The sequence below is a fragment of the Cynocephalus volans genome, chromosome 14, assembly GCF_027409185.1.
Source record: "Cynocephalus volans isolate mCynVol1 chromosome 14, mCynVol1.pri, whole genome shotgun sequence".
NCBI classification, from domain to species: Eukaryota; Metazoa; Chordata; class Mammalia; order Dermoptera; family Cynocephalidae; genus Cynocephalus; species Cynocephalus volans.
The window spans coordinates 2,112,153-2,127,501 of record NC_084473.1 but is presented as its reverse complement, the minus strand read 5'-3'; the positions used below and the strand labels follow the sequence as shown (position 1 = coordinate 2,127,501).

The 15,349-nt window shown below is 41.6% G+C and overlaps 1 protein-coding gene across 1 annotated transcript in view; it reads right to left on the bottom strand.

The window, feature by feature from the left end:
- Positions 1–15,349, bottom strand: part of SNTG2 (syntrophin gamma 2) — a 264,787-nt gene that overhangs the window by 167,065 nt on the left and 82,373 nt on the right. Inside the window, exon 8 of the mRNA XM_063078807.1 lies at positions 14,306–14,397. Coding sequence (XP_062934877.1) covers positions 14,306–14,397 — 92 coding nt within the window. The remainder of the gene's footprint in view (positions 1–14,305; positions 14,398–15,349) is intronic.

The window sequence follows — 15,349 nt, the reverse complement described above, 5'->3', positions numbered from 1 at the left end:
AAAAGAGCTTGAAGCTAGTGACCTAGGACCTGCAGAGGTTTGACTTTTAGTTCAGAACCATTAGAATTTTCTAAACAATTAAAATAAGTAATGATCAGTATTTTCACAGTTTTAACAATATGCACATTTCTAAAATCCATGTATTTCATCATTTAAACTTGCATAAATGATTTAATCTTGGAATTCATTTAGGGATTTGTCAATATTCGCTATTTGTATAAATGCATCTGGGGATCTTTTAAGTGAAGCAAATTGAGTTTTGCATTTGGAGGGTTTTCTTCTACCAGAATCCTCTCTGGGTTTGAGCTGAGGTTGTCACTAGAGCTGAAACCAGGCTCCCACCAATGTCACATCACTTAAAACACTGCATGGAACCAATGTTAAAAGAAGCACAAACCACCCGTGTGACAGTCACCTCAGTCCTCACTTCCTCTGACTGACACGCCAGAGTTACCGTCAAGAAGTCTCAGGTCCTATCTTCTTTATACGTTCATGCTCTGCTGAGGCCGTTCTGTGGTTTTGATACGAAAATAAAACTATTGTAAGAGAGAAAAGTAGAGATATTGAGTATGAATATTTACTGTAAGGATAGTCATTTACTGTTTCCACATTTCCTACAAAAGGATTAGACTTTTCTGATGTTGTTCATACAAAAACAAGCATATAATTTAAAGACTATATTATTATGAAAATGTAATTTTAGTAGAAATATAAACAAGAAGATTTTACTAAAATTCGAGATATGGACAAGAATCGAAACTGGTTGAGTATTGATAAAAGACTTAGACAGCAGGTGATAGTGTAAGAAATATTCACATTTTAAGTTTGATTGTCTTCTTCATCTTTCTGCGAACAGAAAGCCGTCCCGTTCTCGCGTCTTCACGAGCGCATTCTGCCTTCTCACCCTCACGTAGGCAGCATTCTTCGTGCTGGTCACCTGCAGCTACCAGAGCAACCGCTTCACAGAGGAGTGGACTCGTGGGCAGAGGAGAGTCTCCTGGGACGGTCCACTCTGCATTTCACAGCTGCCATCCTCGGGGAGCCCCCCTCCTCACACTGGAGACCCCGGGACTGCCCAGCACTCACACAGACCCGAACGCTGCTCTCGTCTCTTGTTGCCCTTCCCTGCAGTTTCCAGATATAAGAGAACTGCAAACAGAGATGCAAATGGGAGGCCACATGTGTACAGTTGCCCCATTTCATCCCCAAAGTGCTCCTGCCGGCCAGTGGGGCAACACATAGGTGATGGCCAGACGTGGAACCCAGGCCTCCAGAGACTGAAGGAGTGCCAGGGCAGTGCCCGCTTCCCACCAGAGTTCAGACTGCAGGTCCCATGACTCTCCAGCCCTGCCGCCCAGCTCTGACCCAGTGTCGGTCATCACATGTGACCAACCCCAGCATGGAGGAAGGACTCGTCAGAATTTACAACTGGATGCTTCCCATTTTCTGAATTTAAATCAGTAAATTAACCAGTGATCCTGTAACATATTACATGCTCAAGAAGCGTTGGTTGAGAAATGAATGTGGTAATTCGCTTCAGAAGAAAATCCAGTGCACCTGTATGTGAGCTGTCTCACATTCCGTGTCTGAATATAACTGCCTGTGCAACCGGCTCACTGCACAGTGAGAAAACTAGACCAGAGGAAAGATATGCAGCCATCCCCAGGAGGTGCGGATCTCCAGCACTCGCGGGCCTGGACTCTGTCCCTGATGGTCATCCCCATGCTGGGTGCCAGATGCCTGGACTGGTCCTGTTCTCTGGATGGACTTGGCCTTTCAATTAAATATTTATATTTCCAATATATTTATATATGTAATATAATATATTTTAAATGAAACATAAGCAAATATTATGAGTATGTATATTTACATATAGGTGCATATATAGACATATACTTACAGGTACATGTATATGTAAATATGCACATACATATATAATAATAATACATATAAATCTTTTGAGAAAGGCTGTTTAACTCAGGCACAAACCTGGGCCCAAACCTTGGCTCTGCTATTTATTCTTTGGGGGCCTGGGATATAACCCCACCCAGCCCAATTTCCTCATCTATGAATGAAGCACATTCTGTCAACTTTTTGAGATCGTGGAAAAAGTTCCAAGTGACAACACAGCACAGAACCCGGAACACAGAAGATCTTCCATTAGTCTTGGACACAACACAAATTTGAAAAGTCCTTTTTGTCACCAGGTCTAACCTTCATTCTAGATTCTGTTCAAACTAAAATTTCTTAGCAAGTCACTTTTCATGGAAGCTAAACTTTAGCTGAGCTTATTTCTAAAGCATTACACATTTCAAATTATGGGGGTGTCTCTATATTAGTATTCCTTTATGTTAACATCTAAGAAGCGTGAGGAGAAGCAGTCAGGACTTTTATTCCTATGTGCGTAGTATTCACGATCATCCTAAAACCCACCTGTTCTGAGATCCTTTCAAAGCTCACGATCTGTATATCCAAGTTTCTACTGATGTTTCCTTCAAAACTGGCAAAACTCTCACAACTACTCTCAGCACCAGAAGCGACTTTTTTAATTGAAAATTATCTGGGGAAAAAGAGCTAATGACTAATGAAGACACTCCTGATAGGTTACCAGACGGCTTCCATCACTTAGAAAGCAAAGCACCCGCCTCACCGAGACCGTGAAAGTGCCAAGAACATGAGCAAGGAATCCACAGAAGCGTGAGCTGGACCCCTCCTGGCCGCCTGTCAGCCTCAGGACCTGAGGATCTCCCACCTCCCGGAGCCACCTCTGCCTCCTCCTTTGTGAAATGGGTCATGTGGCGGCTGCAGGGTTGCACCTGAGATGGCAAATATGAAGTCACTGCGCCCACCCTTGGGAAAAGGGTTTTCTCTGCACCTCTCCACGCTTCTGTCCTCTCTCTTCACTTAGTGGAAAAGAAAGGAGGCTTCCCTTCCACTGTGCCTAAGCCAGCTAGCCCTGGGGCCACTCCTCTTCGGATGGATTTATCACCACGGCGCACAGCCACCGCAGTTCATGCCGTCGCCTGTGGCTGGAAGGGAGAGGCTTAGGAATTGTGCTTCACAAGTGGCCAGACTGGTGATGTATCGACTCACATACTCAAGCCAATGGCTTTGCTTGGAAACTGATGTCTTTTACACGTTAAGACCCAGAAAGTCACAAAAAACTTGCTGGAATTTTACTAAAAATCTACAGGGAATAAGGACTCATAACAGATGGTCCTGCAGGGATGTGGGCCCTTTATTTGCAGGCTGGAAGCATGGGCTTCCCTAAAACTAACGTGGCTAAATGTTGAAGTCACACTTGCGTCTTTGTCCTGGTTGAGGCACCCGAGAGAAGCATGATAGAATGCACACGAGAACAGAGACACAGGGGACGCCTGTGTGGCCGTGGCACATCTTCCACATCCAGAGCATGAAAAGTAATCTGAAGACTGACTGGAGAGTCTGGAGACTGCAGGTCCCCTGGACAGAGCTTAGTCCTTTCTTCCTCCCTCCATGGAGATGTCTCCCCGTCCTCAGGCTGAGTCGGGTGGGTGTTAGACAACCAGAGAATCTTGGTAGTGGTAATTGACTTGACACAAGGAGTCCAGGGCCACAGGCTGCCTGAGCAACCGGCCACCTGCAGAACGGAAGGGGACAGCGCCTGTCCAGGCAGCAGCAGGAGCTGCCCGCACCCACGTCATGGAGCTCAGTAGGAGATGCCCAGGGAGCCACCTCGGAGGAACCATGAAGCTCCTTGCAAAGTGCCAGCGGCTACACTTCAGTCACACGGAGGCCATGAAGCCGAATGACAGCGGGGCTGGCCCCGGTCCTTCACTGCTCACCAGTAAACCCACTGGTGACCACACGCTGCTCTGCGTTTCCTCTCCTGGTCAGTTGGACAATGAGATTTTACCGCAGAGATGGAGAAGCGTTGCCTCAGACACTGGGACAGCTCTCTGAATCACTCTCTTTTTCCTAATTCTTTATTAAATAGACCTAGAATTCAGATGGGTCTTAACACAGCTTCAGCTTTCACTGAACTTCCAGTTCTAATTTTCTTTGAAAATGCCTCATGTCCAGACAAGCGACATTAAACACATCTGCTCCTGAATGTGTACAACAGAGGGAGGAAAGCGTCCTTCCTGTGACCCTGACGTCAGGCCCTCAGCAGCAGCAGATGGAGCAGGACATGGGGCCGTGCAAAACCTCAGCACACGTGGCCGGGCAGGCTGCGCTGCTGCTCTGTAGAGAGGCCTGGTAGACAAGGCTGCCGCGGTTACTCGGGAGCCACTCGAGAGCTGACCTCAAAAAGACAATTTAAGAAAATGCACTGCGCTTCCCACAAGCTGCGTTTACGTGTTTCCATTTCTCCAAATGTGTCTACCTGTAGATTTCTAATCAAGTGTGTTCCTTGTTGTCTAAAGTTATTTTTCACTTGTTTGTTTATTCTCCTAGTAACGGCTGTTAAAGGCCCAATTAGCCATCAAATGTTAAATTATTATTGGGGAAAAAGGTTCACCCTAAAGTATTTTTCTTTTTCTTTTTTGGCAGCTAAATTAAGACATAAATCTTATGAACAAGACAGCAAGTGCTTCTTAGGGAGGTCTTAGCACTTCATTAGAAACGTGTAAATAATTTTTCTATTTGAATTTGACGTATTTTGAGTGGAAATGCTTAGTTCTTATTTTAAAACAAATACTAATTCACTAATTTTGTGAGGACAACTATCTAAATCATTAATCTTGTACAAATGTTTTAATATTTAAGAAATACAATTATTAAAAGAAAAACTTATCTGACAACATATTGTTATATTTTTCAAATTTAATCATTATTGTTATGATAAGATTAAAATATCTCTATAAAATACAAATGATGGAAAAAAATAGGATCTGATCCTTTTTAAGTCCTTCATTGGATGGCTATAAACCAGGACTATTTACAAGCCAATTAAAGTGTTTACAGTTACCAAAATCTATTTAAGGTATAGATCAATAAAATATTGAAGCGTATAATGAAAAGAAAGAGAAAATATGCAAATAATGTTTTTAGAAAAATATAATATTATTAAATAGGATTGCGGCTTCACAGTTTACAGCAAAATGCTCATATAATCTTTTAATCAATATTGCTCACACATCCAAGTAAGCTGAAAGACCTTAGCATGTCTTGCATAGAGATTATTAGGCATACACTTAACTTACATGAAAAAGATGACATAAAAAAATTACATGAGGTAAAATTATTTCTGACCTACAACAACGAAAAACTAACATCCTGGAAATTAATAACAATGGAAAAAACTGAGATCCATCTCAAAAATGGGTATCTGAGCTATTCCATAGGTTCTGGGTCTCTCTGTGATTCCTAATCAATGTGGTTTTCAGTCTCCATTTTCTCTGTCAGTGTCTGATGCGGAGTCCCCGGCTCGAGTCGAGGGGCAGGGCGGGCTCCTCCTGGAGGCTCCAGGGCAGGGTCTGTCCCTCCGTCTCCAGCTCTGAGCAACTGCCGCCTCCCTCCAAACTCGTTCCACCCTCACGTCTCCTTCCTTCTTTGACTGTCATTCCTGTCTCCTTTCTGCTCTATAAGGACCCTGTGATTCCACGTGGTGGTTGTGGGTCACCCAGGGTCATCTTCCCTCTCAAGAGCCTTTACTTAATCACATGCAAGGTCCCTCTTGCCTTGTAAGGTCAAGGGTTCAAGGTTCTGGGAGTTAGGCTGTGGGCAGCTTCAGGGCCATCATGCCACCTACAACAATCTCCAGTGACTAGAAAGCACACTGGCACACAGCAGGCATTCATTCATGGTTGTTGAACGCATACGTAAGTGGCTAGAAAAGTGTTTTGTTGATGCTTAATCATCCTGTGTGTTTTCCCTAAGCCTCTGCAGCTAGCTTGCCTGGGTCCAAATCCTGGATAACTCTGCTAGGAGTTTTAACACCTGGACTAAGTTCCATAATTTCCCAAGACTTAGCTTCCACATCTGCACAATGGCAGCAATAAAAGACTTATTGATAGGGTGATGTATGGATTATAAGTCTGAATTAGTGCATGGGAAGTTCTCAGACATATTTAGCACACAGTAAATGCTACATCAGTGTTAACTATGACAGGCAGGGTTCTAGGACAAGATCGTGTGGTCAAAATCTGACTCAAGCATGTGCCAGCCGTGTTTCCTTGGTACGCACCAGCACGGGCTGGCTGTGTTTCCCCAGTAAGTGAATTAACTTCTTATGTTCCTGGGTTTTTACCCCCTCTGTAAAAAGAGGACAGTAGTAATTGACGAACAACACTTAGAAGCATTCCTGCTGTGTAAGGACTGCTGTGAAATTGTGGCTGCTATGGCTGTCGTGACTATTGTCGCAGATACACAGCTATAAAGAAGAAAGCTAAGATCACCTACAGCCTCACCTTCTAAAACAGTCATCACCGCATTTGGCACTTATGCTTCATTTTTCCACGCCCTTTTGAATGATTCTGCCCCTACAGTATATACGTTTTTGAAAACTAACACCAAGTAACTATTTTCCCATCATTAAAAATTCTTGGTAAAGTCCATTTTAAAACCCTGAGAAACCTGACTACATACGCTTAATTGTTTCCCTGTTCTTGAGAGGTCAGGTGGATCCAACCTGTCTCATTGCACAGGATGTGCTCTGGAGCGCTGCGTGCAGTGAACGCCCGGGCGTGGCACTCTTCATCAAGGACACGAGGAACCACGACAGTCTGCTGCCATAGCTTTCCAGAGATGCCCTGCCCTGCACTAAGCTGGACCTTTTCAAGGTCATCTACATCAAACACAACCATAAAATAAGTCCTTTCCTGGGACCCATGCCCCTGCCTCTGACGCACCGGGCGAGACTGTGCACACAGCTCTGCCCGTCCTACCCCTGGACACCGCCTGGGAGGCTGAGACCGGGTCCCCAGAGCCCGGCTGTAGATTCTAACAAGCTGCTGTCTGCATGTAACTTTTATTTTTATCTAAATTCTCTAGTGTATTAGCAAAGTAGCTATTTATTCTCTTCTTTTAAATAATCCCTTTTAAATTTTAAGATGATTCTAAATTATTTATTTAAAAGTCTTCTTAGCATCTTTTATCCTTCCATCTGCTTCTTTGAGTGTTAACAATACATTTGATATACACACACACAAATAATATACACACACATATCACACATAAAGTCATGAAGCATGGAATTAAAACGAACACCATAAAGCCACCCCGAACTCACAGATGAGAACACGACCAGTCCCCTTGCAGCTCTCTGGGTCCTCCTTTCTTATCTTGTAGCCACAGTTGGCCTTTCTCTCTCCTGTAATCAATATCCTGAATTCTACAGTAGATCCAGTTTTTGTAAAACACAAAGATGATAAAACTTGGGGGACTCTCTTTAAAGAAATACAAAATTAAGACATACACGAGAAATTCAAACATGCTTAAAATTGGTACTAAAACTATCCCCAGCTAGAACCCCAAACCCCTACAGTCACCCCAACACCATCCTATACGACTGGAAGCATGATGACAGGGAAATCACAAATTTTATAAACATGTGAGACCATATGAAGACATCACCAGGGCTCCTCCTGGGGCCCTGAACAGTTAAGGGCACCGAGTCCCCAGTTCCCTGCTTATTCTACCCGTCCATTTTAACCTTGAGGAAACTTAGTTTCCAGACTTTTGCTTCAGTAAATATTATTGTACCTGTCTCCTAAGGAACACGTCATATACCCCGGGTGTTTGTATCTGTAAGTGTGATTTCTGCATCCTCAAGTTTTTAAAGGTTCGGTTTTAAAGATATTACCAAATTGTTTTTCTGGGTGGTTTCGCACATCATCTGTGTGAGCGTTCCCATTAATTCATGTTGTGGCAGCATTGGATATACAATATCTTAGATGGAAAATGGATATTTCATGGCCGTATTTGCATTTCTCTTATAATTGATGAGTTTGAGAATCTTCTGATTCTCAAATAATTATTCATATTTCCTTTTCTGGAAATATCTAATGATACGTTTCATTTATATCTCTATTATATTTTGTGTCTTTTATTTAATTTTTAGTTGTTCTTATACTCTGAATAATAGTTATCATGAACTATTATATATGTGTGTGTGTGTGTGTATATATATATATATATGTATATATATGTATATTCCCTTCAAGTTCTGGTTTGTCTTTTCATGTTATTATAGTGTTTGATGACTAGAAACCTTTTTCTTTTTGGTGGTCAAATTTAACATTTTTTTAAAATGAATAGATTTTCCCTTTCCTAAGATCATAAAAAATACTCTGATGTTCTTTCTAAAAGTTTTAAAGTTTGGCTTCTTATACAAATCATTAATCCATCTGAAAATGACTTTTCATTTTAAGCTTCCATGGCTTTTTCCCCCTGGTTACCTCTAAGGCAACCTCTCATACATCAAGTTTTCTATAAATGACAGAGTCCATTTCTAATTCCTCTGCTGTGTTTCAGTTGGTCACTTTGTGTGTTCCTGAACTTTATGTGTTGCAACTGCCCTTATAAAATCACTGTAATCTTTAGTCCTGAATTATGTCCTTTAGAAATTCTGTTACTGAAAGTCTGTTGATAATGTGTTCTTTCAGATCCTCTTCATAAAAAGAAGAGATTAATTTTAGCTTCTGTAAAAATAGTTTTGATAGATTACAACAATTATTTTTCTTTCCTCCATAATTTTTAAAATAATATTGGACTGTTTTCTGGCTTCTACCATTGCTGTTGAGAAATCTGCTGTCAACTAAACTGTCATTCTTTGAAAGTGATCTGTGCTTTCGTTTGCTAATTTTAAGATTGCCGGTGGGTATTTGGTGACCTGTAGTTTTACTACAATGTGCCTAGATTTAGATTGCCTTTAACTATTGTATTAGTCAGTGTTCTTCAGAGAAATGAAGCCCACAGGATGTGTGTGTGTGTGTGTGTGTGTGTGTGTGTGTGTGTGTGTGTGTGTGTGTGTGTGTGTGTGTGTGTGTAACAGAGAGAGAGAGAGAGAGAGTGATTTTAAGGAATTGGCTCATGAGGTTGTGGAGGCTCTTCAGGTCCAGTATGTGTGGAAGAGCTGCTTCCATAGTTTGGGTCTGAATTTCATGGGCTGCAGGATTCCTTTCTGCTGGGGGAGGTCAGCCTGTGTTCTATTCAGGCCTTCAACAGATTGGACGAGGCCCACCCACATTACAGAGGGTGATCTGTTTCTCTCAAAGTCGACTGACATAAATGTTAACCTCATCTAAAAGACACCTGCATAAGAACACCTGGAAAATGTCTGGTCACGTATCTGGGTATCATGTCTTAGCCAAGTTGACAAGTAAAATTAACCAATGCAGTTATCCTGCCTTGAGCACTCTGTTCATCCTAGGTGTGTAATTCACAAAATTCTACAAAATTATCAGCCACTATCTCTCCAAATGTTCCTCCCCCTCCATTGCGTGTAGTACGTGGTTCTGGGACTGTGACTGGAGGCGCATATGTGAGGCCTCTGCCACCTGCTCCCCACAGCTCTGGACTATCCCTGCACATCCCACCTGCCTTCTCCCAGTGCTGAATTCTTCACCTCCCTGGGTTTGTCCTCCATTCACAAATCCTCTCCAGCTCCAATACCTGCTCAACTAGCAAACTGAAGTTTTATTAAGTGTTTATATTTAAATACAATATAAATCCATTTGGCTTATAATCAAATCTTTCAAGTCATTTTTAGGTCTCTTGCTTGTCCATATCTTTAACATGTGTCAAAATATCATCGTTTACTCTATGTCTGATAATGCAAGTTTTTAGTAGCCCCAGTCTGTTGTCTTTATTTTTTCTGCTCACTGTTATCAAGCATGTTTTCCTTATGTGTTTGATGAAGTTGGTTGACGTGCCCATATTTGGTTGGACTTAATTTATGGATAACCTAGGGGCCTAACTTTAATGTATTTTCATTTACTTGTGCTGTGACCTGGAGTCGACTTACCCGTGTTCCCAAATTTCTGGCTTAACGTGGAATCTCGGCTTCTTCACAGCCTCCCCACCCAACCACGAATTTCTGGCTTAGTGTGGAATCTATGCTTCTGTCCCCCACCACAGTTGACCCAAATATTAGTCTCCTCATGGAAGGATGCCACAGAGGTAGGAGGCCCTGGTGCCCCCACATGCAATGTGTCCTTATAACTCAGCACCGCACATTCAGTTCAGGTCTCAGAGGTTTCCCTGTATTTCTGCAAGCCAAGCACTAAATGAATAGTATATTTTTGTAGGAATTAAGGGTCTTGTCATAGGAAAGACTTGCCTAATAACTGTTCCAAAACTCTACCTAAAGTAGAAATTACCTTTTTAAAAAATTTGTTAGAAGAAAATTAAATATGGATAAAATAATTATCTTTTTTTAGAAGGCTTAATCCTTCTTTTAAAAACTATGTTCTAGGTTGCCTTAATTTTCTCTTTAGCAGTATTAAGTTACTTTTGCTTCTCAATTTCATTTAGAAAAAAAGCTCATGGATTGAGAGTGTACATAGCTTTTGAAAATATTTTGTTTTAAGTTGTAATATATGTATGTGTGTGTGTGTGTGTATGTATATATATATATATATATATATATATATATATATATATATATCATAAAGACAAATACCCAGATTGAATTATAGCATCCCAATCCCCATCAATATTCTGAACTCACACTATTGCACTGCACTGCTACTGCTGAAGAAATGCAGTTCTCCATCCATGCAGCCTGCCAATGGAGGCATGCCGCCCTACGGATCGCAAGGACACGGAACTGGAAGCCTCACACCTGCGGCTGTGGGTGGTCAGCTGCTACCATCACTCTGAGAAACCGTATGCAGAGCAGTATCTGCTAAAGCTACATGCGCACACACTTTTACCCAGCAATTCCGCTCCTGGGTATGTACCCCCCAAATGAATGCTATAACCCCTAAAAAACATGCGCTCAAATGATTACAAAAGACTTTTCTATCAGAGGTCCAAACTTGAAAAGCCCAGTGCCCACCATCCTTGGATTGGATAGAGAAAATGTTATATACGCATACAGTGGAATACTGTATAGTAAGACCGCTGCACACACTATCATAATATTGCAGGATCAACATCAGACACAAGGGTCTGAGTCCCAGTCACCTGAAATTTGAAAATAGGAAAAGCTAATCTGTGGTTATATAGGTCAACAAGTGGCTACTTTACAAGGAGGGTACTTTGAGACTCTGGTGCTATGTTACCTTGACAAAGGTTTCGCAAAGTCAACTGAGCTGTCACTTCAGAGTTACCTACTATACTGTATGTGCCTTATACTGCAATTAAACAGTTAAATATCATCTACTCTCATATTACTTCTGCCTGGAGTTAATCTTTCCTTTCAAACTGAAGACTCAAATTTTTAACTTATGTGTTTGTTTAATATTTTAATTTTTTATTTCTTTAATTATTTTTCTTATTATACCTGGGTTTTCTTTTTTGTAACTATTATTTGCAAGTTTCGTACCCGTTCCCCTACACTTTATGTGAAATTTTTTTTTGTTTTGTGTTTTGAGATTTTCTTTTCTGCACCCTTCTTGCATCATTTAGTTCATTGCAATGACTGTAGTTTATCTGGGTTAATCTTTCTAAACATTTAAGTAAGAAAGTCAGGAATTTGCTATCACAAGTACTTTTGTTCTTCAATTGCAGCTTGTTATTCATTGTTGGTAAAGTTTTCTTAGAAAGAAAAGTTAATCAGACTAACATTAATCTTGCACCTTTCACAAGTGACGCAGAAGACATTGGCAAGCATTTAAAGTCTCTAGAGGACCAGATGGGCAACCAGGAATCCAGAGCACTCAATGAAATTACCGTCTATCCCTAGGTAAAAGGAAAATCATTTCTGGACATACAAGTGGCCAAGGAGTAACTCCTCCATGTAACTATGAAGAAAAGCATGAACACTAACCAGCTAACAAGTGAATCAGAACAGAATTTGCAAGAGACTGAAGAGGCTGGAAGGAGCAATAAATTCTGCAAATATACATTTTCAGCTCTAAATGCAGGATATCAATGTGAATGGGTTTTTTCTGTCATTACAAAGAGTCAGTAAGGATTCTTGAGACAAAAGTGGCATAGTGTAAATAATGAACTTGGAATCTTAAACTATGTGAGACATACTTGGGTGCTGGCAGGTGTGGAAACAGGAAGTAAAAGTGTCTGCAGACTTTGTCTTTTAGGGCATGGGAGAGGAAGGAGTGAGAATATGTAATATCTGGAAATGTGGGCAGCTAGTAATTTCGTTTCCAATAATAACACAGAAAAATGGTCAAAGATACAAGGTAGCTCAGGGAATTATTCCAGTAAACATGGACAGAGAGAGAACTGTCCTGCACACACATCCCTCCTGCATGGGCAGAGGTTGCAAATGCATCAAGGTCAGAGGTCCACACCGTGAAAGATGGAAAACCAGTCCTCTGGGCTTCCTGTGATCATAAAGCTGCTCTGAACATGACAAACCCTGTTTCTCACTCCATCAGATCTGGTCCTGGGAGGATAAAAGAGAGGGTGGATCTGGAAATGTGGGCATTGAACAGCCTAATTATTCTGAGTCTGAGGAAATTCCTAACTCACTTCTTTTGACAAAGCAAATGGCAGAGCAAAGCACGTTCCACCCTCCCGTCTGCAGACAGTTAGCACAGCACCACCACATGCTGTGTGCTACCTAATACCCTGCGAGTGCACAGAATGAACAGTGCTTTGAGTAGTCCTCAGAAGAGAAAGCTTGTGCTTGACTAAGAGTGTGCCGCAATTCAGCTACTCGGTTATGGATGGAACCACCTGGAAATCCAGCGAAAACATCCTTATTTCCTTTTGAGTCGTGACATCCTTTTAAAAATAACACATTGAATCTATGTTTTAAGTCTGTGCATTTCAGATTCTCTGTAATGAGCTTGAACAACTTGGTGACATGCTTATTTTGAGAGTGAACTAACCACCTCATGAGGACAGGGAGATGCTCCAGATGGCGCATGCCGGGTGTTGTGCTAATCCCTTCACCAACACCACCTCCCTAATTCCACAGCTACCTTTCAACGCAAGCGCTGCACCCGCCAAGCCCTGAGAGCCAGCTAGCCTCTCCTCCACGCTGCTGTCAGTCACTTTTCCAGAAGCACGCTATCTTCACACAGACCGTGTATCTTTCCAGAAATGATTACTGAGCAGATGTCCATTGACAATTGATGATAGATAAATATGAACAAAGAAATACCATACAGCAAAAAATCAAAAACATAATAATACATAAAAATGCAAGTCTCAGAAGTCTATAATAAAATGACATCTTCTAAGGCTCAAAATAAAATGAAATGGTATACTTTTAGGGATATATACATACATATTAAACCGTTTCTAATGAAGGGACTGATAAACACAAGATTCAGAATGCTGTCAACCTCGGGGTGGGCAGGCTAGAGAACGGGACAAGGAAAGGAGTGTAGAAAGATAAAAAGCCAGGGACATCCTTTTAGTTATTGATCTAAGTTGTGAGTTCATGAGCTTTTTTTTTTTTTTTTTACTATTTTGCTTTGTAACTCACACAGAGGCCAAATGCAACCTTTAATTATCAAGAACTACATTGAATGGTTTAAAATGAAAAGTAAGGTATCTTAAAAATATGTTGTCCAAGCAGGAGTCTTTTCCCTAGGCTTTCCCTGAAGGTCAAGTAGCTGACCGTGTTCATGGTGTGACTGGATATAATTTACAATAAAACATCTTCTCACACTGCTAATAGGATTCTCAAATTCTTCTATCCATTAACAGCTCTGTGGGTCATCGTTCCATGGACTGGGGGAATGGATGCTTCTTTTGCTCAATTCTGGCTTTCTTAGGAGGGAGGGGGAATTCAAATATCTTTAAAACTAACTGGAAATTCTTAGCATTCACACTTCCTGGGTGTTCTCTCTTAATTTAGGAAGAGAGCCTCAGAGTGTTCTTTTCATGTGAGTCTTATGGAAGTTTCCTAGAAATAACCTGCAGCGATTCCTGTCATCAAGGTTATGTGGTAAATCAGAGGCAGGACTCTGACTCTACGTCAGAATTAAGCATCTCCGCCTGCTTACTGAGTTATTACCAGTCATGAGCTTAAAGTGTCCTAAGATGCCATGAAGAACCATCTCACATGGTAATAAATGTCAACGGAGCAGCGCCTTTAACCTGTGTGTTAAGTCTTTCCTCTGAAATCGTCACCATCGTCTCTGCTGGGCAGTGGGGCATCTTTTCAGTTCTGCCTAGGGGTTATCTGTGGAGTGCTCGCACTGCCATTAACATAAGATGTAAGGGGACTCCGCACACTTACTGTGTTACTGGAGTTCCCGTTCAGATGTAAGCCGCTGTCAAAGAGGGGTGAGGAGGCCCCACTGCTGTGGTCACTGGATGGCCCTGGAGACCCTGGAACAGAAGGAAACATTTGTTCCAACGGCAATTCACCGACCAGCCTCTCTGTGGCCAGCAACGACTAAGCTACTCCATCATCAATCAAGATCATGGCTTGATCTTGACGGCCTCATGTGCTGCTGGTTGGAACACAAGGAGGTGCAGCCACTGTGGAGAACAGTTTGGCAGTCGCTCAAAAAGGTAAACATACGATCACCACGGGACCAGCAATTCCACTCCTAGGCATATGCCTGAGAGAAAGGAAAGGCAACCAATCAGAAGCTTATTAATGAATGTCCACAGCAGCACGACTTGTAATAGCCCTAAAAGCAGAAACAAAAGCAAGGCTCATCCGCTGATGAATGGACAAGCAAGTGTTGTGTATCCATTAATATAAATATTATTTAGCCAAAAAAAGAGTGAATCATGACACATGCAATGACATGGATGGACTTTGAAAATGTTATGCTTGGTGCAAGAAGCCATACACAAAAGGCCACATATTGCCTGACTGCAGTAACAGAAAATGTCCATAACAGGCAAATCCACAGAGGGAAGGCAGATTACTGGGTGCCAGCAGGGAGGATAGGGAGTGGGACTGACTGCTAATAGGGACAGGACTTCTTTTTGGGGTGATGGAAATGTTCTGGAATTAGTGATGACAATTGCACAACATAGTGAAATACTAAAATCTGGTGAAGTATCACTTTAAAGTGGTGAGTTTTATGTTATGTGAATTGTGTCTTTACAGAATGACCAACAGTCTGAATTTACATAAAAAATAAAAGACTACATTGACTCAGTCTGAATGGCTATTCATTCTCTCCTTGACATAACTTTTTAAATGTTGACATTGGACATTTTCCTTCTAAATCTGCTGTGATATTTTCCAACACCACTAACCATTGCTGCTGGCTCATACAAACAACACGGTACATACAGTCTGCTCAGGCCAAAGCAATTTTGC